Source organism: Trichogramma pretiosum, unplaced genomic scaffold, assembly GCF_000599845.2.
Source record: "Trichogramma pretiosum strain Unisexual culture from Peru unplaced genomic scaffold, Tpre_2.0 scaffold41, whole genome shotgun sequence".
Lineage (NCBI taxonomy): Eukaryota > Metazoa > Arthropoda > Insecta > Hymenoptera > Trichogrammatidae > Trichogramma > Trichogramma pretiosum.
In genome coordinates this window covers 545419-572142 of record NW_019640824.1, presented here as the reverse complement: position 1 = coordinate 572142, position 26724 = coordinate 545419, and the positions used below count along the sequence as shown (strand labels likewise).

The window sequence follows — 26724 nt, the reverse complement described above, 5'->3', positions numbered from 1 at the left end:
AAGCCTTCAAAGATCACTTTTGTAAAGATTGTGGGAAGAAATTTGGACAAAAATCGGATTTGTTCAGGCACAAAAAGATAATACACGATGGTTGCAAAGATTTTACATGCGATAATTGCGAGAAGAAATTTGGACTAAAATCGGATTTGTTCAGGCACAAAGAGACGATACACGATGGTTGCAAAAATTTTGCATGCGATAATTGCGAAAAGAAATTTGGACGAAAATCGAATTTGCTTTCACACCAAAGAACAGTTCATGAAAGTCGGAAAGATTATACCTGTGACGCGTGTGAAAAAAATTTTGGAGTAAAATCTAATCTAACTAAACATCAAAAGACAGTTCATAAAAGTCGTAAAGATTTTACATGCAACGAGTGCGAGAAGAAATTTGGAAGTAAATGGAGTTTGCTTTTGCACCAGAAGACGGTACACGAAGGGTTTAGAGATTACGGATGTAACAAGTGCGAGAAGAAATTTAGAAGTAAATCAGATTTGTTGAGGCATCAAAGGACCGTCCACGAAGGTCGTAAAGATTTCGCGTGCCACAAGTGTGACAAAAAATGTGGACAAAAAACGAATTTGCTCTTGCACATAACAACAGTACATGATGGCCGCAAAGATTACGAATGCGACCAATGCGATAGTAAATTCGGAATGAAATCGTCTTTGCTCATACACCAAAAGACAGTTCACGAGGGTCGCAAAAATTACGCATGTGACAAATGCGAGAAGAAATTTGGACAAAAATCGAACTTACTCGTTCACCAAAAAACAGTTCACGAAGGTCGTAAAGATTTCGCATGTGACAAGTGTGAACAGAAATTTACACAAAAACCGAGTTTGCTCTACCACCAAAATACAGTACATGACGGACACAAAGATTACGCATGCGACCAGTGCGAAAGTAAATTTGGACTGAAATCGTCTTTGCTCATACACCTAAAGACAGTTCACGAGGGTCGCAAAGATTTCGCATGTGACAGGTGTAAAAAGAAATTTGGGGATCGAAGGAACTTGTTCAGACACCAAATTACAGTCCATGATAATCGTAAAGATTTTGCATGTGAAAATTGCGATAAAAAATTCAAACACAAAAAGAATTTGCTTATTCACCAAAGGGCAGTTCACGAAGGACGTAAAGATTATGTAATAAAGGACAATTGTGAAAAAAATGATGATTGACAATTATAAATATGTATTCATACTTATACATATGTTTTTTTATAATTTCAATAAAAATTTTCCCGAAATAATTGCGTATTACCTTAACCTAAATCTGCTTATTTCTCTGCTTATTTTTTGTCAACTTGATTCGTGCAGTCAACATATTTCCAATACTCGTTGCCGAGTGAGTACATTCCGTCACGATGATTCGACATGTCGCAAAGTGTAATAAAGAGGAAGCTATATTTCGGGCTAAACATTGTTGCCTATTATCAATGAATTTTTCTTCGATGAGTTTCAACTTCAACCGATTATAATAAATTGATTTCATGTTCAGAACTTTTATGTTTTGGCCATGTGACAAAGACTGATCATTGCAGTGCAAATAAAATATAGCTATGCAATGTGCAAAGATCATTATGCTTTTCTATTTTCTGAACATTGTGTGTCTAAGAAAATTTAAATTTGAAAATTTGAACACTTTTTTTTAATAATAAAAAAAATCAGATATAAATGTACTTCGCTCTGTCACATAAAACAGTCCATGAGGGTTGCAAAGATTACACATGCGACGAGTATGAAAAGAAGTGTGAAAAGTGTGAATAAGTCCGAAAATTTGAATTTGAAAGTTCAACAGGTGTATATCACATTGACTTATCGAGCTTTAGTCAGATTTTTGCTTGAAACGCATAAAATAGTGTACTTCGCAATTGTTATGCAAGTATACATCAAATTAATGATTAAATGCAAACGTGTGCGAGGAAATATAAAAAAGTGGTCTGCTGGCGAGCTCGTTTAATTTAAAGTAGTGTACGATTCGTAAACTTTGCGATAATATAAATTCAACGCGCATCTCGGCTCATAGTTACGCGAAAATTGACCGCATGTAAACTCTCGGTCCAAACGATCGAGCGTCTCTTTCTTTCGTCTGAATTATGTATGTAAACAGCGCGATTTATAATGGGCGCAGCAGCAGCTTCAACGAGACTGAATTGGAGGCAAACGAGCGGCACGACTATACGTATGTGGTACAAGTGCAATTACTTGCGTGTACATAGAGGCGCGTTACGTACAAAGAATTATCATACACATGCGGCGTGCGCCATAACAGATACACGAGCGATTCTACACAAAATGCTGGTGGTGTCACACATGCACGTGATTCGAGCCAAAATACATTCATAAGAAAGAGCTATCTTCAAATGTCTTATAAATCGGGCTTCATAGAGTCGTTACATAAAATAACTATTATGCAGATTCGTATCCAAATTTTAGTCTCGAATTTTAAAGAATTTCTTTTTTTAAGGAATTGCTCATATGTAACACAGCTGAATAGCTATATTACTGTCGAGCCTTAAGTGCACGCGCTAGATCACGTAATACAGCTGTGCAATGGATCATTTCCTCGGGTCTACAGAGGCATGGGGCACGACGACATGCGTCTTTTTAGATGTGTTATTTTCGTTGCAGCTCGAGCCACGATATCATATCGTGCACTGCATTTATGATCGTTACTCAATCGGGTCATAATATGTACCCGAGAGATGCCTTGCATTCATGTATGTATAGAGATCGAAGTTTATACGTGCGTCATATACGCAGTAAACGATCAATGTGGCGCTGCATCGGATCGACGATTTGGTCGATTAACGCGTGATCGAGGTATTTTGATCGCTCTATTTCACTGCGTGATCGTTCGATAACGATACTCGGAAGTAAATTATTTTGCGCCGCATCGATTCGCGACTCGAACGATCGAACTATTGTTCCGACAGTAATCTGTGTGGTGATGTCTATTGGATATCTTGGTATGGCATGACCAAGGTATACCGATCATCGACTCATACGTTTCCGTCAAGTTATTTAATTTTTCGGAGCAAGCTTACCTCGATATTTCAACCATCCCAATGGATACACTCGATTTTATACGTAGTGTAAATGAAAAAAAATTGATTATGCAGATCATGAGTATACGTGAAGTTTATAGAAAATATCGATCGGACGATACATATTTTGGCCATCCCAATGGATGTACTCGATTTGAAACGAAAGATAAAATAGAGAAAATCGATTGTCAGTTCATCAAAAATATTGATTTCATTTATCTCGCATATAATGTATACATAAGTTTGTAAATCAAACTTTCGCTCATAAATCTTTAATATAATCCTTGCGAAGCAAAGGTGAAAAATAATTTTATCTCTTGTCTCGTGCACTCCGATGAAAAGAAAAATAATACAACGTATTAGTTCGAGTAGAACGCGAATTAATCGAAAGATTTAACGAAGAGTTCGAACCGAGCAAAATTTTGTAACATAACTGATCATTCATTGAGGAGTTCATCGTACTGAATTATAGTGCTTAACTGAAAATTTTGTTACATCTATGGTATATGCTGCACTTATTTATCCATATATTATGCGCGGGGGCATAAAACAGCAGCAGGAGTAGCGTCAACAGTTAAAGCGCAGGCGAAACTTTCACTTAATCCGTGCACTCGTACGAGCAGCTTATCTCTCTCTCTATATACTTGTCATTTGCCTTCAAATGCAACGCATAAAATTGACTTTTCTCTCATCCCACTCTTGTGCGCACACAAGCCGCAGTATATACAAAACGAAGTGCAAAAATCGACAGGAGCTCGGCAGTATATAGCTCAAACCCTCGCGCGGACGATCGTATAATTGTAACGCGCGGCAAAGCCGATCCTGCGTCGCTGCGTATATGGTATATAAAATATAATATACGAGTAACTTCATCGAGTCGTAATTTTGCGTCGAGCGACACTTTACTCCTCGAGGTCTCGCGAGCGCGCGACGTCAAAAGCGCAAAAGCGCGCGCGTAATGCACCGCATAATATAAACTGCCTACGCGGGAGCTTTTCACGCGGGGGCTGCGATTTTTGACGCTGCGGCGCAGTGTCCTACACTCGGCTCCGGTTTTGCCGCGCCGCCGCCGCTGCAGGAGGGAACTTGACTCCTTTCTTTTGGTCTACATACATGCGCGACTTTTTGTCACCTCTGCCGCGCGCGATACAGTGTGCGGCACAGAAACACAAGCACAAGTGCGAAGCTACATGAATGGAGAGTTTGAACGTGGGTGGTGGTCGCTGCTCCAGCGAGCGAGACGTAAAAATCGGATCGCGGCTGCACTACTGTCGCTTATGATACAGGCGATGGTGGGTGAACACGCGCGAGCCTTTCTCGTTTCCGCGAGACTGTCCGCGTGAATGCGTATATACATTTAATATACGCTCGACGCGATCACTCGTTATCATTTTATGTAAGTTTCTATATTTGCACGATGAATTTATAATGCGTGCGCGAGAGCAGCGTCCGTATCAACATCGAGAGCTGATTTTTCGGGGGAGTGAGCTCGCGGGGTAAGAGTATTGATATAATATTAGAAAGTGGATGAGCTCGATTTTATTATATATATATAATTATTATATATATATTTTATTGCTGACAGGACAATCGAATGTAACCAAAATAAATTCGAACGTCAGAGATCGTTACAAAGAAATAGAGGACCCATCGTCGAATTTTCATTGAGTCCGATTGAAAGAAAAGAAATAAAATAAATCGTATAATTAAAAATAACTGCAATATTAAAATTGACTTGTCACCATAATATATTTTGTGAGTGACGAATTCCCGCAAAGGAAAAATTTAAGGTTCAATAAAAATGACTTGGGATTTTTTGTTCAACTGACAGGGATATTTGTAATATAACGATCCAATAAATAATATCAACTGTAAACAAAATTTCAGCAAAATCACATGGTTCAAAGTATACAGAAAATTTGAAACGAGAATAGTAGTGAAATACTCGTACTAGCAGATAGATGGTACAATTTAAAAGAAAAAATAAAAGAAATAGTTTCACAATGAAAACGTCGGAAGAGCACAGAGTCGAAAATCAAAATTACGAAGTACGTCACAGATGCGATGATTGCGGTAAGATTTGCATTTCTAAAGAGAAATTGGAGAATCATGTGAAGTTAGTACATTTGAAAATCAAAAATTTCACGTGCGAGACGCGTGAAAAGTCTTTTGGTTGCAAAAAAAACTTGGATTTGCACATTGATACAGTTCATGAAAAAATCAGAGATCATGAATGTAAAGAGTGTGGCAAATTTTATGGACAAAAACATCATTTGATGCAGCACATAGATACAGTTCATTTGAAACTTGAAGAACATAAGTGCAAAGAATGTGGGAAGGTTTTTAGTAGTAAAAGTAGTTTGAAAAAGCACATTGCAACAGTACATGAAAAAATTAAAAATCACCAATGCGAGGAGTGTGGCAAGCTTTTTCAACATATGGCCAATTTGATGCGGCACATAGATACAATTCATTTGAAACTCAAAGAATACACATGCGAAGTATGTGCAAGAGCTTTTAGTCAAAATTCACATTTGAATAGGCACATGAACACAATTCATCGGGAAATCAAAGACCAGAAATGCCAAGAGTGTGGTAAACTATTCGGACAGAAAAATCATCTCTTGACACACGTAGATTTAGATCATTCAAAACTCACAGAACACAAGTGCGAAAAGTGTGTCAAGTTTTTTGCATGCAAAAGAAATTTGATGCAGCACATAGATACCGTTCATTTGAAACTCAAACAACATATGTGCGAAGAATGTGAAAAGTATTTTGGACAAAAGAGTCATCTAATAAGGCACATAGATACCGTTCATTTAAAACTCAAACAGCATATGTGCGAAGAATGTGGGAAGTATTTTGGGCTAAAAGAAAATCTAATAACACACATAGATCTAGTTCATCTGAATCTTAAAGAACACAAGTGCGAAGAATGTGAAAAGTCTTTTGGACAAAAGAGTCATCTAATAAGGCACATAGATCTAGTTCATCTGAAACTTAAAGATTGCAAGTGCAAAGAATGTGAAAAGTCTTTTGGTAATAAAAATGACTTGCATAGACACATTGCCACAGTTCATGAAAAAATCAAAGATTAATAGAACGGAGAGTCAGAAAAGTATTTTAGACAAAATGATATTTTAATGACACACGTGGATGCTGTCCGCCGATTATCAAAAGTTAATACGACAAACCGTGTTAAATGTCTTCAGACTCAAGCGCAATTTGATAATCGAACCTGCATGATTGAAGCGAATGAGTAATTTTAATAGATAACTGGATTCTAAATATTGCGCCAAGGCTATGAAAAAACTTAAGTGGAACATCATACAGCACGAATACAACTGTATCGCAAATGACAAACAGTATGATTTTCGAAAATAATGTAAAATGTGCATTAATAATGTTCCTAATCAATTAATTTAACTTAATTGGTATTGAATTTTTGTAACCTAAATTATTTTTTATTCAACGGTCCTGAAATTACGGAAAAACTGATTCGACGTTTTAATTGGTGATCCTTAAAACGCAAAAGTACACTAATACAGCCCATATGATATGTTTTTATTGTACCTATAATATCCTATCTATTGACCTATATTTTTAGTAAAAATATGCAACATTAACTAACTTTGTGAAAGATGTGTGCACAAAACTTTTATTTCAAAAACTAATGATGGGTAAAAAGTCGTAAATGAAATATTACTTTTTTACTCTTATGTGTAAAAATGATACATTATTTTCTATCCCTTTTTCTTATCATCCTGTATATCCCTGAAAAATTCCGAGATCTCACGATTGTACTATTTTCGTTTTCTATAATTTTTCTTCTAGTAGACGTAATGGAATCTAGTAGACGTAATGGAAATCAAAATAAACTATCAACTTTCTTACGTACATGATAATATTACGAGCTACTATGAATACATTTAACAATCGAAAGTGAGTAAGTTCAATTATGTTTGCTGATCAGACGATCGAATAACGAAACAAATTAATACTTCAAATCTATAGAAAGGAAAGATTCATTCATCATTAAAGTTACTTTTAACTTGATCGCTTGAAACTTGTTATTAATTCAAAATAACTCTTTGTTGCAATGATATACTTTGTGAGCGATGAATTTTCGACTTTTTCGACTTAAAAATTTTTTTCGATAACTAAATAATATTGCTTATGAATAACATCGATATTTGTTATGTGACGACTAGATCGATGTAAACATGATTCCAACGGCAAAATATCATAGTTCAAAGTATACGTGAGATTCGATATGGAAGCAGTAGTGAAAGAGTCGTACTAGCAGAAAGATGGCACCGCATACATTTGAAGACGTACGTCTTAAATGCCTATGGTGCAGAAAGATTTATTTTGCATTGTGGAAATATCACATTCATCTGAATGGAGTTCACATGGGAAGCAAAGTGTACCTGTGTAAGGAGTGCAACGAAGTTTTTAGTTACAAAAAGAGAACTGGATGCGGACATTGCCATAAGGTCCAGTTACAGAATGCCAAGCATAAGGCATTTTGTTATAAATAGTTGTAAGAGCAGCATGGTGCGACATGATGGAAATGAGATCGAGTTCATTTCAAAATCAGAGAACAAATTCGCGAAGAGTGTGTCAAGCTTTTTGGGCTGAAGAATTATTTAATGGGCAAGGAACATTTACATTGTCATACACTTAAGAACTCAGTTCATCAGAACATCGAAAACCTCGAAAGCAAACAGTGTTAAATGTTTTCATACTTAAGCGCATGGCACGATTGAAGTGAACGAGCTTTTCCAATGGATATCTGAGTCCAAATTATTACATTAAGATAGTCTATTGTAAAAAAACCTTCAAAGGAACATTATTAAATTCAAATGTAAATGTATTTCAAATCGCAATCGAGGAGATTCCGAAAAAGCAATGAATAATTTAATAATTCACCAATTTTGACACTCAATGTTTTGTATCTTACGTTACTATTGCTCAAAGTTCTTAAAAATACTTCAAAACTTACTCAGCGTTTGGATTCGGTGATACCGATAATGTATACTGTAATATTTTAGTTCGAGGATTGTAGATGGTTTTACTTTATTTGTACATTTTGTTTGTATCGACCTTTATTTTTTTGAAAATAAGCAACACTAACTAATTTTTTCTAATTTAGTTACAATAATCACATTTTACTAAAATCAACAATGAAACCTATTCCGCAAATAAATTGTTTCTCATTCACTCCTATATAAAACGTAAGATCCATTATTTTCCTTCCATTTTCATCATCATAAATTTTACAAATTCTTTTCTGAATGTCTGATCTCACATCGTCGTAATCTCTCGTCCTTTTTATTTCTTTGTCTTTTTCAACACTTTACGTACGCATGCCGTGGACCCAGACTCAAGTATACATCAGCGGTCCTCGTTGGCGAGCAATCACGAGTACTTTAACACTGTAAAAATTCACAGCAGTACACAAAATTGGAGTTTGTTCCGCAGAAGACGTCGTTCACACCGTAAAACCGCACTCTATCACAAACATCAAACAATTGGTTGAGAACTTGGGAACCTTAAAAGCTATTTATAATAACGCACACAGGAAAAAAGCATGGTACATTTGATTAACCTTTTAATGTTCAAACTTGGAATCTTTGAGCATAAATTTTTGATCGTAAGAAATCAGAACATCGAGTTAATATTTTTTCGAGAAAATCCATTTCACTGTTGATATTGTTTATTTGAAACTGAAAGAACGGAAATGCGAAGAGTGTGGTGAGTTGTTCGGGCTGAGGCATCATTCGATGCGGCATATAGATACAGTTCATTTAGAATTCAAGAATCATAAATGCGAATAATATGGCAACTTTTTTGCCCAGAAGGATCATTCTGCTATATGACCGTATATAACCGTCTATAAGTTTTAATTTTTTTCACCGAAAAACTACATTATCTAAACAATTTATCAAGAGCATTGAAAATCCATCGTGAGAGAAAATTTTGAAATTATTTTCTCATATTTGGAATATTCGATTGTTGTATTTATATTCATATTTACGTGAGCGCGGGAATATGATGTTGACGTTAGGCCAACTGTAGATTTATATAACTATTAGTATCGATAGAATCTTGTTTATTCACATCAAATTGTAGTATTAATCAATTTATTCTAAATAAAATATTTATATTGTTCATTGAACATCATACAGTTAATTCATATGTACGTAAATCATATAGAGATTGATCGGTATCAAAGCATTTGACGCATGGAAAAAAATGACGCCAAATTTATTGAATAGGGAATATTTTCTTTAAAAAAAAAGAAATGCTGACGCTATTATTAAATTGATAAATGATTTAAATACTTATTAACGAAATGGAAGAAGAAAATCTAGAGTATAGAAACCTCTTAAGGGGTATATGGTTTGCGAGGCGATGAGAATATATTCGTACTATACCAATGTGGAAATATACAATTTCCAAAGTACGATTGTTACTTTTACAATCGATTTTTTGAAGGCAGTTAATCTTTTTTTTCTTATCATCCTCAAAAAAGTCCGAAATCTAATTCTCTCCTTTCTTTTAATACACCCGTAAATAAGCTATTTCTCGTAAATAAGTTCTCTCGCCGCGTGCACGCATCAATACTGCGCGCACATTTCGTGCCTATATACATTGCTGTGTGTGCGCAAATATCGGATGACTCGCGACTGCGTTTAATTCGAGTGTACTTGTATTTCACCGCGAACGTCGATCGTCACTTTATACATTATTACAAAATTTTGCGTCGTCGCGGTTCGTTTTGAATTTCGTCACCGGCATCGTTCGTTTTTTTCGATCTCCACGCGCACACGTATACTTATACACATACTCGACTGTACTATTGCAAGCTCCAGAACAATAAACACGTTATACCGGTCGCATAAAAAATACGCGTTGCGATCGTTCAACGCGTAATAATCGCGAAAGGTATAGGGCGAGCTTCGGGAAAGGTACCACGAGATGAATTATTCAAACGATCGCGACGGTCGACGAATTCTCGCTAATCCATTACGTATAGGCTCTTCGTCTGCGCGAGAGCCAAGTCACTCGCTGCAGCTATATCGGAACGCGAGTGCACTCGCGCGAGCGACTTTTTGCCGTATATACCGGGCACGTGACTTGGTCACGGCTCATTTCTTTGCCTCGTGCGTGTGCGCCTGCAACCGTTCGCTGCTGCGGTGCTAAGACGAGTCGACTATGCTCCTGGCGACCGGTAGACTTCCTCGCTTCCTCGATCGAAGCACTCTCGTATACGATACGTGCAACTTTGGTAGAAACGAGACTGTGTATATAGGCTGTACTTTACACGCATAATCTCTAAAAGCAAATTGAGGCACTTTGAGGCGGAGTAAACGAGCGTTATTACGTTTGTATTGCTTTAGTATATACCACAACTCTCTCCGCTGCGTGTATAATGACAGTGCCCAAGCACGCGTGAGCACGAGGCGTGAGTACATACCGATCATCGATCGCGACCAATGACTCGATTATGTTATCCGTGACCAGCTGGGGTCCCGGATTGCGCAACGAATTATATACCAACCCATTGTTCGAAACGATTTCATCGGAATACCATCGGGCACAACTATACGTCGAGAGAGAGAAAGAGAGTAATTCGATACTCGCGAATTATCGCCGCACTGCTTTATGTATAGGGCATAGCGATCTAGAATTACCGATCTTATAATGTATGAATTTCTATCGATTAATGCCGATCGTGTATTAGTCTCCACTCCACTGACACACATTTCGATTTTACGAGTGTCGGCTTTATATTATTACTCGTGTACGCACAAATTGCGCTCGGAAATGTTTATTGGTTTGCGCGCGCGTGCCGTGTGCTGTAGTGCTCAGCAAAGCGAGTTAAATTTCATAGAAAAAGATATCGGTATCGGCGCGTGTTTGTTTCTATTTATCTATGTTGGATTTATTATTTTTTTTTATGTCTTTGGAGAAATAAGAAACCGCAAGGTTTTTCGGTTTCGGTCGAAACGTGGTGAAATAATATTACTCGCGATCCAATGATATTAAGTGCGGTATAAAGTGGCGTAATTATACTGCGATAAGTGTATCGATCTGCGAGGCAGCCTGGATCGAATTGAAAGCCCTAATGATGATGTACGAGCAAAAATTCGCGATCGGTAAATCGTAAGTACCGATCTTTACACGATAAAAACCTTCCAAGAGTCTCGACAGTACACATCATCATCGTCGTCGTCGTTTCTCGATGCTCGCTGCATGATAGTCCTCACTTTTACGAGCGAAAGTCGTAAAGTATACGTATATATACGGGCAGACGATAAAGTTTTACAGTCTTGCGCGTCCAAAGGTCACGCCTAGTGATTCTTCCATTGCCAAGAAACATATCTCTGCGTCTCTGTCTCTCTATTTCCGTTTCGCCACGCAGTATATACATTGAGGCGTGTAATTACTTTTGCTTTTTAGCGATGCGCTCTCGAGTGCTTCCGTGCGCGACTCGAGTCTGCCGTATGGTCTTTTGTTTGTCTCATAAATACAGAGCGACAAGAGACTCTTCCACGCTAACGTTTGAATTAACTATACAGGTAAAATTTATACCGATTTTTCGCTGATATGATTTTACGATTATATCGCAGACGTCTCGCCAAGCAAAATTGAAATCTCGAAACTCGACCGAGCGCTGCATTCAATGATATATCACGGGTAGTATGTAATATGCCCACGTGTCGATCGCCACTCGAATCGTCGTAGGCCGCGTAGTAGTGTAGTCGTAGTAGTAGTGGTAGTGGTACTCACCATTCATGTAGACTTCCGCATTGACCAGAGTCTCCTCGTCGTCGGTGTCGGGGCCCAGCGATACCGGCGTGTAGACCAACGACTCTCTCGACCTCATGATGGCGATATGATCGATCGATCGGTCGTTCGATTCGCACAACAGCTGCGATCATCGATCGGTACTACAGGCCACCTCGAGCTGAAAAACGCGAAAGACGTAATGATTAGATATTGTGACGCATTTTACATTATTTTAAATCTTAGTTCGTAATTTTTTAACCGCATCGATCCTGATATTTAGCTAATTGCGGGGCGATTGCGATCCAAAATAATTAACGACATCTGTTGGCAATTAATGGAACTTGAACAATTCTACGACTTTTTTGTTTTATAACATTTTTTCCTATTTAATGAGATAATAAATAAAGTAATTTGAAAGTCCATTTTTTCATTCAAGCCGCCATTTTGTTCAGAAAAAAATATTGTTTAATAAAAACAACCATGGTTTCTTAAAGTAGAGACCGCAAAGTCGCGTTCCACATATATTTTACTCCCATAAAACAATGATGAAAAATTGAAATGAAAAAAAATTTGACCACAAAACAAGTTTTTTTTGTAATTATTTTTCTTGTGTCGATTGAGACACGGTAAGAGCGCAAAGTTGAATGTCAAAACGTCCTCTGGGCGTTAATGGGTCAAGACATTTAATTTTAGAGTATGTTCTCCTCAATGTCTCTCGTAGCAGAAATAATTTTTTCCGACAGACGTGAAAAAAAATTATGGCTGATATAGTTTCGTCAAAAGCTGTAGGAAGCAAGTGGCCAAAAACTAAACTAAAAGTAGTAAGAAATAGTACGCGAAATATCGCTTAATTAAAAAATGAAGCACCCCACAACATTGAATGCAGAAGTATAAATGATAGCTGAACGCTCAAGGCACAATCATTTAGATACAATTTTTATTGAAATTTCAGAAAAAGATATGGATGAGTACATGCATATATTTAAAATTATCAATCATCATGACTATTCTAGCAGTTGTGGTATGCGTAATCTTTGCGATCTATACGTGAACTGGCCTTTGGTGTCTGAGCAAATTTGATTTTTGTCCAAATGTCTTCTCGCACTCATCACATGCAAAACCTTTAGAAATTTAGTGTACTGTACTTTGATGGAGGAGCAAAGTCCATTTGTATCCAAATTTCTGCTTGCACTTGTCACATGCAAAATCTTTCTTGCCTTCGTGTATTATGTTTTGGTGGAAGAGCAAACTCTTTTTTTGTGTAAATTGCTCCTCACAAATGTCTCATGTAAAATCTTTTTGACTTTCGTGGATTGTCTTTTGCTGCATAATTAAACTCGATTCGTGTCTAAATTTCTGCCCGCAATTGCTACATGCGAAATCTATAAGACCTTCATGTATTGTCTTTTGGTGCACAAGCAATTGTGATTTGCATCCAAATTTATTTTCGTTTTTGTCACATGCGAAATCTTTTTGACCTTCATGTACCATTTTTTGGTGGATAAGCAAATTCCCTTTTTCTCCAAACTTCTTTTCACACTTGTCGCATACGTAATCTTTGATACCTTCGCAGACCATTTTTTGGTGTTTTCTTAAATTGCTAAGATTCCCGAATTTCTAATCGTACTAGTCACAAGGTAAAGGTTTACGACTCTCGTGTACTGTCTTTTGGTGGAAGAGCAAATGTTGTTTACGTCCAAATTTCTTCTCGCATTTGTCACATGCGTAATCTTTGCGACCTTCATGTACTGTTCTTCGGTGCAAAAGCAAATGTACTTTTTGTCCAAATTTAGTCTCGCATTTATCACATGCGAAATCTTTGCGACCTTCATGGAATAATTTTTGGTGCAAAAGCAAATGTTGTTTACGTCCAAATTTCTTCTCGCATTTGTCACATGCGTAATCTTTGCGACCCTCGTGAACTATCTTTTGGTGTATGAGCAAAGACGATTTCAATCCAAATTTACTATCGCACTGGTCGCATGCGTAATCTTTGCGACCGTCGTGTACTGTATTTTGGTGGTAGAGCAAACTCGATTTTTGTTTAAATTTCTTTTCGCACTTGTCACATGCGACATTTTTACGACCTTCGTGGACGGTCTTTTGATGTTTCAACATATCTGACTTATATCCAAATTTCTTTTCACATTTGTCACATGCATAATCTTTGCGACCTTCATGTACTGTTCTTCGGTGCAAAAGCAAATGTTGTTTACGTCCAAATTTCTTCTCGCATTTGTCACATGCGTAATCTCTGCGACCCTCGTGGACTGTTTTTATGTGACCGAGCAAAGTACATTTATATGCGAATTTTTTTTCGCATTCGTCGCATTCGTAATCTTTGTGTCCGTCGTGTACTGTATTTTGGTAGTAGAGCAAACCCGATTTTTGTTTGAATTTCTTTTCGCACTTGTCACATGCGTTATCTTTCCGATGTTCGTGGATTGTCTTTTCGTGTAAAGGCAAACTGGATTTTGTTGTAAATTTCTTTTCAAATTTATTACATCCGTAATCTTTGCTACTTTCGTGGACTGTTTTTTGGTGTTTTATAAAATTCCTTTGAGACATAAATTTTTGCTCGCAATGTTTCCATGCAAAATCTTTACGACCTTCATGGACTGTCTTTTCGTGCTTCAACAAATCTGATTTAAATCCAAAATTTTTTTCGCACTTGTCACGTGCAAAATCTTTGCGACCCTCGTGGATTCCTCTTACGTGGGTGAGTAAACTCTGTTTACTTGAAAATCGTTTGGCGCACTTTTCACATAAATAATCTTTGAAAACTTCGTGGAATATTTTTTTATGTTTGAGTAAAATTGATTTATTTTCAAATTTCTTCTCACACTTGTTGCATGTGAAATCTTTGCGATTCTTGTGTACTAATTTTTGGTGCGTAATCAAACTTGATTTTTTCACAAATTTTCTCTCGCACTGGTCGCATGCAAAATCTATGCGGCCTTTGTGTTCTAATATTTGGTGCCTACTCAAATGACTTCGGAACTCGAATTTTTTTTCGCACTTGTCGCACTCGTAATTTTGTCGTTCATTATGAATTGTGTCTCGATGTGCTATCAAGCTTGATTCTTGTGTAAATGCCTCTTGACAAGTACCACAAACGTGTTGTTTGTCGTGGGATAAAATAATGTCTTGTTCACGTGATTTGTCATCAGAGACAACTTCTTCGAATTTTTTCTCAATTTTGTCCATTTTCGTGCCTAAACTAAATGAAGGTTTATCTATTTAGTACCACGGCAATTGAACGAGTAAAATTTATGTTATGGGAAGACTTGTTTCATCGGGGAAGACAACATTTGAACTTATTTGTTTTTACCGCAAACATGATCAGTGTGTCAAGGCAATATGTGAAAATCGTTTGTTTACGATTAAATTATCGATTTATTTGTTTATACATTCTCCTTACAATATTTGAATCGGTTTAAAACTCTAACTTGGTGAAGGTAAACGAGGAATTTTTTTGGCCTTCTAAACTAAAACATGCTTAAAAAAAACTCTCGGTATTATCGAGTCAATAGATTCTCATACAAAATATCATAAATTATAAAAAGTTTCAATGTTCATTCAAATATTCGCACCTCGCCCCCCCCCCTTATCTACTACCGCTCGCATGCATGACGTGATCGGCGTGCACCATATTTTCCCACTTCTAAATAAAATACCAACTTGTTTGAAATAATCTACTTACACTACAATAGATACAATAAAAACTGTAACAATTTCATTAAAATTGTTTTGACGGCTTTCGATCATCATCATCGCGCTGCAGATCACTTCTGGCCTGCTGGCGGTTGTCGAACGTCTGGAGCATCGAGGATACGACATGTAAGCGACGCCTTGACGATCATGAAATTTTTCACCAAGTACGAATGGTTCGAGTTGTCGAATCTCGAAAAATCGTGGTATAACGATGGGGAGTTCGCGAACAAAGTGGAAGAAATAACGATGACTCCGACTTTGTCGTTTTATGGTTTAATCCATTTACAACCCAACGAGGCGGCGAGACAACTCACATTTGAGGACTACTTCAAGTTTGCGCGCTCGGAAAAACTGTGTGTGCTGTCCAAAAAGTACGAGGAAGCTTATGTTATTCATCTTTGTGAGCTATCATTGAGAAGATTTTTCCGGTCTTGATAAATTCACATAGAAAATTTTCATCATTAAGATATTTGAAAGAAGTTGAAATTTTTTTCTCTTCTACGTCGTTTATCGTAGCATAAATAATTTGTCAGTCAGCAAATTTATCAAAATCTTCCACTTACACGTGTTTGATCGATTCGTGTATCATTACGTGAAATTTATACAGAATCTTGTAGACAATCAAATGTACGCCCCATTCGCAGCGTACCAAACAAGACGTGAAGAAAACGTATGGATGATAGTTGAATGAAGAGTTAACTATTAAGTAGCCCAAAAACCAATCGGAAAGTAATAAATAGTACGCGAAATATCGTTTGATTCAAAATTGAAGCACCCCCACAACGAAGGTGTAATGATAATTGAACGCTCAAGGTTTAGTTAAGACCCAATCATTTGGGTACAATTTTTATTGAAATTTCAGAAAAAGATATGGATTAGTATGTGCATATATTAAAAATTATCAATCATCATGACTATTCTAGCAGTTGTGGTATGCGTAATCTTTGCGATCTATACGTGAACTGGCCTTTGGTGTCTGAGCAAATTTGATTTTTGTCCAAAAAAATGTATGTAAAATGTCTTCTCGCACTCATCACATGCAAAACCTTTAGAATTTTCGTGTACTGTACTTTGATGGAGGAGTAAAGTCCATTTGTATCCGAATTTCTGCTTGCACTTGTCACATGCAAAATCTTTCTTGCCTTCGTGTATTATGTTTTGGTGGAAGAACAAACTTTTTTTTTGTGTAAATTGCTTCTCACAAATGTCTCATATAAAATCTTTTTGACCTTCGTGGGCTGTCTTTTGGTGTAAGAGCAAAGTCGATTTTCGTCCAAATTTCTTTTCACACGTCTCGCATGCGTAATCTTTGTGACCTTCATGGAATATATTTTGGTGCAAAAGCAAATGTTGTTTACGTCCAAATTTCTTCTCGCATTTGTCACATGCGTAATCTTTTCGACCTTCATGTACTGTTCTTTGGTGCAAAAGCAAATGTACTTTTTGTCCAAATTTAGTCTCGCATTTATCACATGCGAAATCTTTGCGACCTTCATGGAATATTTTTTGGTGCAAAAGCAAATGTTGTTTACGTCCAAATTTCTTCTCGCATTTGTCACATGCGTAATCTTTGCGACCCTCGTGAACTATCTTTTGGTGGTAGAGCAAACCCGATTTCAATCCAAATTTACTATCGCACTGGTCGCATTCGTAATCTTTGTGTCCGTCGTGTACTGTATTTTGGTGGTAGAGCAAACCCGATTTTTGTTTAAATTTCTTTTCGCACTTGTCACATGCGAAATCTTTACGACCTTCGTGGACGGCCCTTTGATGTTTCAACAAATCTGACTTATATCCAAATTTCTTTTCACATTTGTCACATGCGTAATCTTTGCGACCTTCATGGAATATTTTTTTGTGCAAAAGCAAACGTTGTTTATGTCCAAATTTCTTCTCGCAACTATCGCACGCGTAATCTTTGCGACCTTCGTGAATTGTCTGTTGATGCACAAGCAAATAACTTTTGGTTCCGAATTTCTTCTCGCACTTGTCGCATGCGAAATCTTTTCGACCTTCATGTACTATCCTTTGGTGATTAAGCAAATTCCCTTTTTGTCTGAACTTTTTTTCGCACTTGTTGCACGCGAAATCTTTTTGATCCTTGTGGAATGTTGTTGTATGCAAGAGAAAACTCGATTTATGTCCAAATTTCTTACCGCAATCTCCACATGAGTAATCTTTGAAAACTTTCAAGGCAAAATCTTTGTGACTATCGTGAACTGTTTTTATGTGCAGAAGCAAACTCTGTTTATTTCCAAATCTCTTGGCACACTTTTCACATAAATAATCTTTGAAAACTTCGTGGAATATTTTGTTGTGTTTGAGTAAAGTTGATTTTTTTTCAAATTTCCTCTCGCACTTGTTGCACCTGAAATCTTCGCAATCTTTGTGTACTAATTTTTGGTGCGTGAATAAACTCGATTTTTTCACAAATTTCTTCTCGCACTGGTCGCATGCAAAATTTTTATATACTTTGTGTACCAATATTTGGTGTCTACTCAAATGACTTCGGAAATCGAACTTTTTTTTACACTTGTTACATGCATAATTTTCCAGTTCATTGTGAATTGGGTCTCTGTGTGCTATCATGCTTGATTCTAGTGTACATGACTCCTGACAAATATTATAATCCTGTTTTTTGTCGTCTGAAATAACAATGTCATGTTCACTTGAGTTATCTTTTAAAACAACATCTTCTGATTTCTTCTCATTTTCATCCATTTTGGTGCTTAAAATAAATGATGAATCCTTATAAAAAGTGTCACGGAAATCAAATGAGCAAACTTATCTTTTGGTATTATGGCTTGAAAGATAACATTCAAACTAATTTGTTTTTACTATAATCACAATCAATGTTTGAAGAACGATGTTAAATCGTTGTAATGATCATATTGTTTACAATTACAACATCGATTCATCTGTTTATACATGATTCTTAGAAAATTTGAAACAATTTAAAACTCTATCCTAGTGACGATTCCTTCGAATAAATTTTGTCTTCACAAAACTTGGTATTCAAAAAAAAAATCCCAAAAGGCAACATCGAGTTCACACAAAAAAACATAGAGTAAATAGATTTTTATATACGTGTGTAGTAGAAAATGTTAAATTTCATAATTCAAATTCTAAATTCACCACTACATAAGATAAGCATCTCGCTGCACCGGTTGCACGGAGGTTGAGATTGACAATTACCTGGAATGTTTTTTTTGGCGCCAGAACATCTTCGTCAATTATCTACTCCGAATATTCGTCTATGCAAACATTTCCAAAACCAATTTCAAACATTTTCATCAGGCCTGCGAATATAGCTATATGCACAGACCGTCCAGAAATACTCGAGTGCCTAGAGAACCGAGGATACAAACTGAAACAGGCCGACGCCCTGACGATCGTGACATTTTTCGCTAATTCGGGATTGTTCTGGACCCCGGCAAAACTCAACGTATTTCTGGAATGGCATATAGTCACGGCGTGTTCGCCCGAGCCCGTCGCTCCACGACTTACGGCTCGGAGATGTGGCGAGACAACTGACGTTTAAAGACATACTTCGAGTTTGTGCGCTGGAATAATTTGCTTCGACTCTCCTGTCGATCCATACAGTACGAGGCTTCCACCTCGTTCTTTCCATAGGCGGTGATCGGGTGCGCTGTGCCCATATCATCTTCGAGGAGATGATCTCCACACTTCTGCCTCTTTGTATATAGTTCTTGTATATACTTGTATATAATTGTATATATTTTGTTAACTGCCTCTCTACTTTGTATCTATGTTCTATACTTTTTGTTTCTATTTTGTAATTAGTCTTTGTAACTGCTTTTACGGCCAGACGGGATCTCAACCCAAGGTCGATTAATAAATTGTAAATAATAATAATAATAATAATAATAATAATAATAATAATAATAATAATAATATGGAGGCTTGTGTTTTACGCCCATTGACGGATAACGCATCTGTACGCATCTGTACGCATCTACCGAGTAAAACTATGTTCGCCTATAGTCGTTACAATCGTCAAAGGCCTTCACTAGTGTATGTTTGATCAGTTCAGTGTATTATGAGGTGAGGTATTTCAAAAATCCAGAATCAACTAACATTTTGAAATTTTCACAGCTCCAAAAACAACGTGAAAAAAATTACAAAAAAATTAAGGAGAGTAGTAACTAGCAGTATGCAAAATATGGACAAGTTCAAAAATAAAGAAAGATTTAGATAAGACACAATCAACTTGGAGCGACTTTTAATGAAATTTTAGAAAAACGTATGTATATAAGTATGCATATTTACAATTGTCAATCATCATTTTTTCTCTCATTTGATTCGAGCAAAATCTTTCCGGCCCTCATGAAAAATTTTTTCATGTAAGACCAAATGCGGTTTTTGTCCAAATTTTTTCTCGCACTTATTACATGCGTAATCTTACCGACCTTCATGCACTGTCTTGTGATGCTGACTTAGAATCCATTTATGTCCAAATTTCTTCTCGCACTGGTCGCATGCGTAATCTTTGCTTCCGTCGTGTACTATATTTTGGTGGTAGAGCAAGCCCGATTTTTGTCCAAATTTCTTATCGCACTTGTCACATGCGTAATCTTTGCGACCGTCGTGGACCGTTTTTTGATGCGAAAGCAAATGATGCTTTTGTCCAAATTTTTTCTCGCACTTATTACATGCGTAATCTTTCCGACCTTCATGCACTGTCTTGTGATGCTGACTTAGAATCCATTTATGTCCAAATTTCTTCTCGCACTGGTCGCATGCGTAATCTTTGCTTCCGTCGTGTACTATATTTTGGTGGTAGAGCAAGCCCGATTTTTGTTTAAATTTCTTTTCGCACTTGTCACATGCGTAATCTTTGCAACCGTCGTGGACCGTTTTTTGGTGCGAAAACAAATGATGCTTTTGTCCAAATTTTTTCTCGCACTTATCACATGCGTAATCTTTCCGACCTTCATGCACTGTTTTTTGGTGTAGGAGCAAAGTCGATTTCAATCCAAATTTTCTTTCGCATATGTCGCATGCGTAGTCTTTGCAACCTTCGTGGAATGTCCTTTTATGATAGAGGAAATGGGATTTCTGAGCAAATTTCTTCTCGCACTTGTCACATGCGAAATTTCTTCGACTTTCGTGGACTGTCTTCTGGTGAACGAGCAAATGCGATTTTTGTCCAAATTTCTTCTCGCACTCGTCGCATATGTAATCTTTGCGACCTTCGTGTACTGTCTTTTGGTGTATTAACAAATGTGGTTTTTGACTAAATTGTTTGTCACACTTGTGGCACACGTAATCTTTGCGATGACCGTGGACTGTCTTTTGGTGTTTCAACAAATCTAACTTATGTCTAAATTTTTTCTCGCATTTGTCACATCCGTAATCTTTCCAACCTTTATGGACTGTCTTTTGGTGTATGAGCAAAGACGATTTCAATCCAAATTTACTTTCGCACTGGTCACATGCGTAGTCTTTACGACCGTCGTGTACTAAATTTTGGTGGCGAAGCAAATTTGGTTTTTGTGAAAAATTTTTATCACACTTATCACATGCAAAATTTTTACGACCTTCGTGGACGGTCTTTACATGTCTGAGCAAACTATGATTATTTCCGAATCTTTTCGCGCACATTTCACATAAGTAATCTTTGAAAACTTCGTGGAATATTTTTTTGTGTCTGAGCAAAGTTGATTTATTATCAAATTTCCTCTCGCACTTGTTACATGAGAAATTTTTACTATCCTTGTGTACTAATTTTTGGTGCTTAATCAAACTCGATTTTTTCACAAATTTCCTCTCGCACTGGTCATATGCAAAATCTTTACGGACTTTGTGTACTGATAATTGGTGTCTACTCAAATGACTTCGGAACTCAAATTTTTCTTCGCATTTGTCGCATGAGTAATCTTTTCGTTTACTGTGAATCTTGTCTCGGTGTGTCATCATGCTCGATTCCAGTGTCAATGCCTCCTGACAAATATCATCAATTTTTTGTTTGTCATCCAAAACAACAATGTCTGGTTCACTTGAATTATCTTTCGATAAAACTTCCTCGGAATTCTTCTCATCTTGATCCATTTTGGTGCCTTAATTAAACGATGGTTCTATTATCTATTTAGTACCACAGAAATTGATCGAGTAAAATTGATCTATTGATAACTTGTTTCCATCGGGAAAGACAACGTTCAAACTAATTTGTTATTATTGTAGATATGATCAGTGTGTCCAGGGAATGTGTCAACATCGTTTATAATCTTATTTATCACAATTCAAGTACCTATGTATCTGTTTGTACATTGTCCATAAAACATTTGAATAAGTTTAAAATTACAACTTGGCGAAGACTTCTGCGAGGAATTTATTTGGTTTTTTAAAACCAAGTACTTTCAAAAAAATTCTCGACAGACAACATCGAGCTCACACAAAAAATATCCAGTAAATAGATCCATGGACATGTATAATAAAAAATTTTGATCTTCATTCAAAAAGTTGCCGCCCCATAGCATGTTTGACATGCTCCATAACCTGCCACTACTGATAGGTACACTTTGTTTGCGGGTCGTGATATAGCTGTCGGACTTTTTTGTTATAGCATTATAATCGAGTCACGCCAATATCCTGCTTAACAAAAATATTAGTTGAAATATTCGACAAAAGTCTCTGCGCGCGAATGTCTTGTCTCGACTAAATTAGGGTTCAATTTTTCGCTCAATGATTTTACCGTATACATACGGGTTTTGTACTCTCAAGATTGCACGTACAACATGATTCTCGTGCGACATATACCACTATAGACGATCGGTTCCAACTGAAAACGTACATATACACTGATAGAAATATCGGGGGTTTATCAGCCGTGGTCGAGGCAGCAACCGCGGCCTGTGGTGTTGAGTGCCACTTGGTCGAACAGCCGCGTTAAAGTGTATACCAATCGCTTAAGCTCAATAAAAAACAGCAATAAAAAACCTGTACATTATTTGTGTACTTGTAGAATCGCTAGAGTTCAATTCTGTGCTCTATGCTTGTCTGACTGGTATAAAAAGAATACAGCATTTGTTATTGGGGTATAAATCTTAACGATATACTCTGTTCTAACTTGATGGATTATTTTAAGTGACAAATTCAAGACTGTGACAAAATTGCATTACACTTAGGTATAGAAGTTTACATCAAGATTCTAACGGCATTGGATTGGGAACGGCCTGACGGATTCCTACTGTCACAATTATCCTGATAAATTTAAAGATTAATTTACGTAAATGTGCTATTTTAACTATCACTAACTAGTTTTATATTTCAACCGTAAAGTCGGCCAGGACGCGTGAAAGCCCGTCAAGGCGGTGAGCACGGGGAAGTTCACCGTCACAATAGATGGTAAGATTGTAATTGTGGAAACACGAGCGACTAATGAAGAGCGGCAAGGCGAAGTAAGACAGTAGCTGTACGATTTTAAAAACGATCACACAATTGCCCGATTATTAGTGCAAACGAGAATTTGCAGAATTTGCTTTGCCCAAGCCATTAGCGTTGTATTGAGTGTCGCACGGCGCGTGTTGGCGCTTATCGCAGCATCTTGGTGATGTGTACTCGTGTGGTGCATTTCGAAGAGAAAAATCAAGGAATGATTCGATAGCGTTACACATGGACTTAACCCGCGTTTCATGCAATACTCAAATCTCCGCATAGCTAGGAATGAATAAAGCAGCGTTTCAAAATATGGCTTTACAAAATAAATCGATCACTTGCTAACGTTATATCCTAATTTGCTTTACTCGTTTACGGGTACTTGTTTCTCAGTTTTGCTTCGCCTAGTGGTGAATTTTGGAACTACATATTTTCTAGTGAATTTTTTAGTTGTAAGCCATCTTGCGGTAATCTTAATAACTAAATTTGAGGCTTACTGGCTTTTCAAAACTTCTGAATTATGAATCTTAACAACACACTTTCAGAAAAATGTTTAGAGGATTTTCAGAGCGCGTTTGATTTTACACGAAAATCAAATGCTACTTACTGCATTTTCACGTTTCAAATATTTTTACCAAAAATCATGGATATGGAAGACCTCGAGTTTAAAACGTATCAAGGAAGATACAAAATACCTCAATCCTTGGATAGAGATATACAAAATTCTGCGTGTACCCTCAAACATTTGTTATTAACAATTTGAAAGGATTCACAAAGTTATTATTATGTGGAATTAGAGGAATTACGCTAACAAAGTAAGATTGTATCAATTGTTACATGCTGCGCTGTTATGACAGCAGCGCACATTTTTCGTTTATTTATATAATATGTAAACAAGCCACTAGGTGGCGAACTTGCAAAAACTTGTAACCCAGAAATGAACCGTGGCTGAAAATGCTTATTATCCGAGTCGAAATAAAGCTCCGAGACTCTAACGAGACTTTTCTCGTAATTGTTATCCGTCCGATAACACAATGTTAAAAAATTTCTTTTTCCTTTAATTTGTATTTCTTACTCTATATTAATTAAAAAACTTTAAATCTTTTTTAGCTTTATCAACAAAATTTCATTAGCAAAAGTAATACTAAGTTTCTATGAATTCTATGAATCAAACGAATAACTAAGCGATTCATTACTGATTACCAGCAACTAATAAATTTTTTGTATTTTTGCAGATGCGAAAGCTGCCAGTTTGTGTGCGTAAGTGTAGCATGACAACGAATAGCTTATTATGTAAGTGATTAGAAAAGTTTACTCTTGAAAATTAATCTTTAGAGTGTTCAAGAAATGTCAAAAAATGTTGAAATTCCTTATCCCTTGTGTGCGTTAATTCATTCTTGAGAAAAAAATTTTTGCAATCTTTTTATATTCGAGTTAAAGAAAAAAATCAAATCAGATTAAACATTTTTATTTAAAGTCGTAATTAATATGTACGCATGATTGGAGTCACAACAAAGGTTTTTTTTAAAACGAACCCTGCAAAGTTTGTCCATTATTGAACTACATGGATAAGTTTTAAGATCATTTGTACAATTATCAGTAATATGTGTACTAAAGTAGCTTGAATCCATGGGACCATCATAAAATTCGTTTTTACTCTTTGTCCATTCTCTACCAATTATCATTATGTTGTCAAATTTTTTCGTAAAGTTTTCACATTCGTATATAATATTATTTTTTAGTAAAACGTAATTTTTTTTACCGTCTATATGTTGACACATAGTTCCTTTTAGTAAAACAGAAAATTGTAAAACATTTCTATCAAGGAATATAATCAGGCCATTATTGTGATTATTTCTAGAATCCTATAGGACTCCCGCAGGAATTTCGCGGGATCCTATAGGAAATTTTTATAAGGGTTTTTAGAATTACTTTCTTATCAAATTCATTTACAAACATAGAGCTTTTATTCACATTTTTTTTATATATTCTCCTATCAATTTGTTGAAGGATTCGATCTCCCATTTAATATTTTTTTTAATATATCCCGCGTAAAAAAAATCAATGTCAATGTTTGCACCAGACATGGGCCATATTTGGTGCACACTTGGGCCAGGTTATGTGCATTTTTTTTAAGCGGGATGTATATGATTTTCAAATCGAAAAGCGCTAAAATTGTCTAATGCTCCAAAATTACGTACGTCTTGTACTAGGTTATGAAGGTTATGAACATTAAAAGAAACATTTTCTCAGCCATAAATTTCGGCATACTCTACTCTAAAAAAAATTAACAATTTTTCAGCGATTCTAAGATATTGTTCGTTCTCACATAAAATTTGATTTGTTAGTATTAAAATTGCTACTTGAAGCTTTAAGAAATGTAAATATATATTGTCTTCCAAAATATTTTCAAGTACAATGGGTCCCATGTAGAGTAAAAATTGCCAAAATTCATGTGCCCTCCATAACCTTTTAGCGTTTTCTAAACTTCGTGGTTTACGACTAAAATCTGATGGCACGTAATCTTTTAAAAATTTTAATCGATCCGAGACTTTTTGTTTTTGATAGCTAGACAATTTATATTTGAACCAAAGAACGATTAGTTTTTCCATAATCCTTAAACAAATCAGATGCAAATAATCTAGAGGGACATTTGTTACCAGGCCGAATCCTGGTATAGTTAACGAATTAGTTTTTCCTTGATGGTATCCATCATTTACACCATCATCTGCATATACATAGTTTTTAAATTCATCATCATTTCTCAAATTTTCAACTTTACCGGGAAAGCAAACTTTACCAATCGATTTACCTTTAACTTTACATTTTGAGCAAGACCAATAACTAGTGTGATATTTAGTTTTCAATGTATATTAGGGCGGAACGAAAAAACACTTTTGACGCCGATCGCTTTGTAATAGTATTTTATCGAAAGTTTCAGATAAAAAAAGAGAAAAGCCGCGAGCTGGGCGCGAACAAATGATGTCTTCAGGTGGCGCATGAAGCCTGAAGTTTGAAATTCGTAAAAACAATATCTTTATGCTTCAGTATGAAATCGTTACCAAATTTTTCTGCACTGGATTGGCCGATTGGGCTGAAAGTTTCAGGGCTTGTTTTACATGTTGAAAGGAGTTTCTCTGTAAAATTTTAGCCCTCTAGGTGCCTTAGAAGCAAAGATATAGTCATAGGAAGGTTGAAAAATTACGTTACATTAATTTTTTTTTGTTCTTTTTCCATCTTCACACAGCTGTACGTTGCGTAATTTTGCTGCTATTAAAACGAACGAGTAACCAATTTCTTCGTCTTTTAAAGGCCTTTTCAACCATATAAATTTGTATAGTGTTTTTTAAATTTTTACTGAAGTTACAGTATAAAACGTCCAACATTTTGTGTCGCGCTCGAAACTACAATTGTTATTTTTTTTTCTGTTTCTTAAAAGTTACACATTCTAGACAAACTTGAACCCCAATGATAGTTATATGGCCTTAAAGAGCATAAAATTTCCTTTAATTTGGTGTATTTAAAAACTCTCTAGGTCCTCTAGAACCAAAGATACAGCTGTTTGAAGTTTTACTGAAAATGTAAGATTCGATTGTGTGATGATCATACCATATCTGGCCTATGATAGATTCACAGATTCAGTACTTTCATTTTTGGTAAAACTTCAAACAGCTGTATCTTTGGTTCTAGAGGACCTAGAGAGTTTTTAAATACACCAAATTAAAGGAAATTTTATGCTCTTCAAGACCATATAACTA

The 26724-nt window shown here is 36.2% G+C and overlaps 1 protein-coding gene across 1 annotated transcript; it reads left to right on the top strand.

Annotated features, from left to right (window-relative positions):
- The first annotated feature begins 5055 nt into the window (after positions 1-5055).
- On the top strand, positions 5056-6153 carry LOC111694581 (zinc finger protein 257-like). The gene is made up of 2 exons (XM_023463235.1): positions 5056-5125; positions 5261-6153. Exons 1-2 carry the CDS (start codon positions 5056-5058, stop codon positions 6151-6153), a joined length of 963 nt encoding a protein of 320 aa, XP_023319003.1.
- The last annotated feature ends 20571 nt before the right edge of the window (positions 6154-26724 follow it).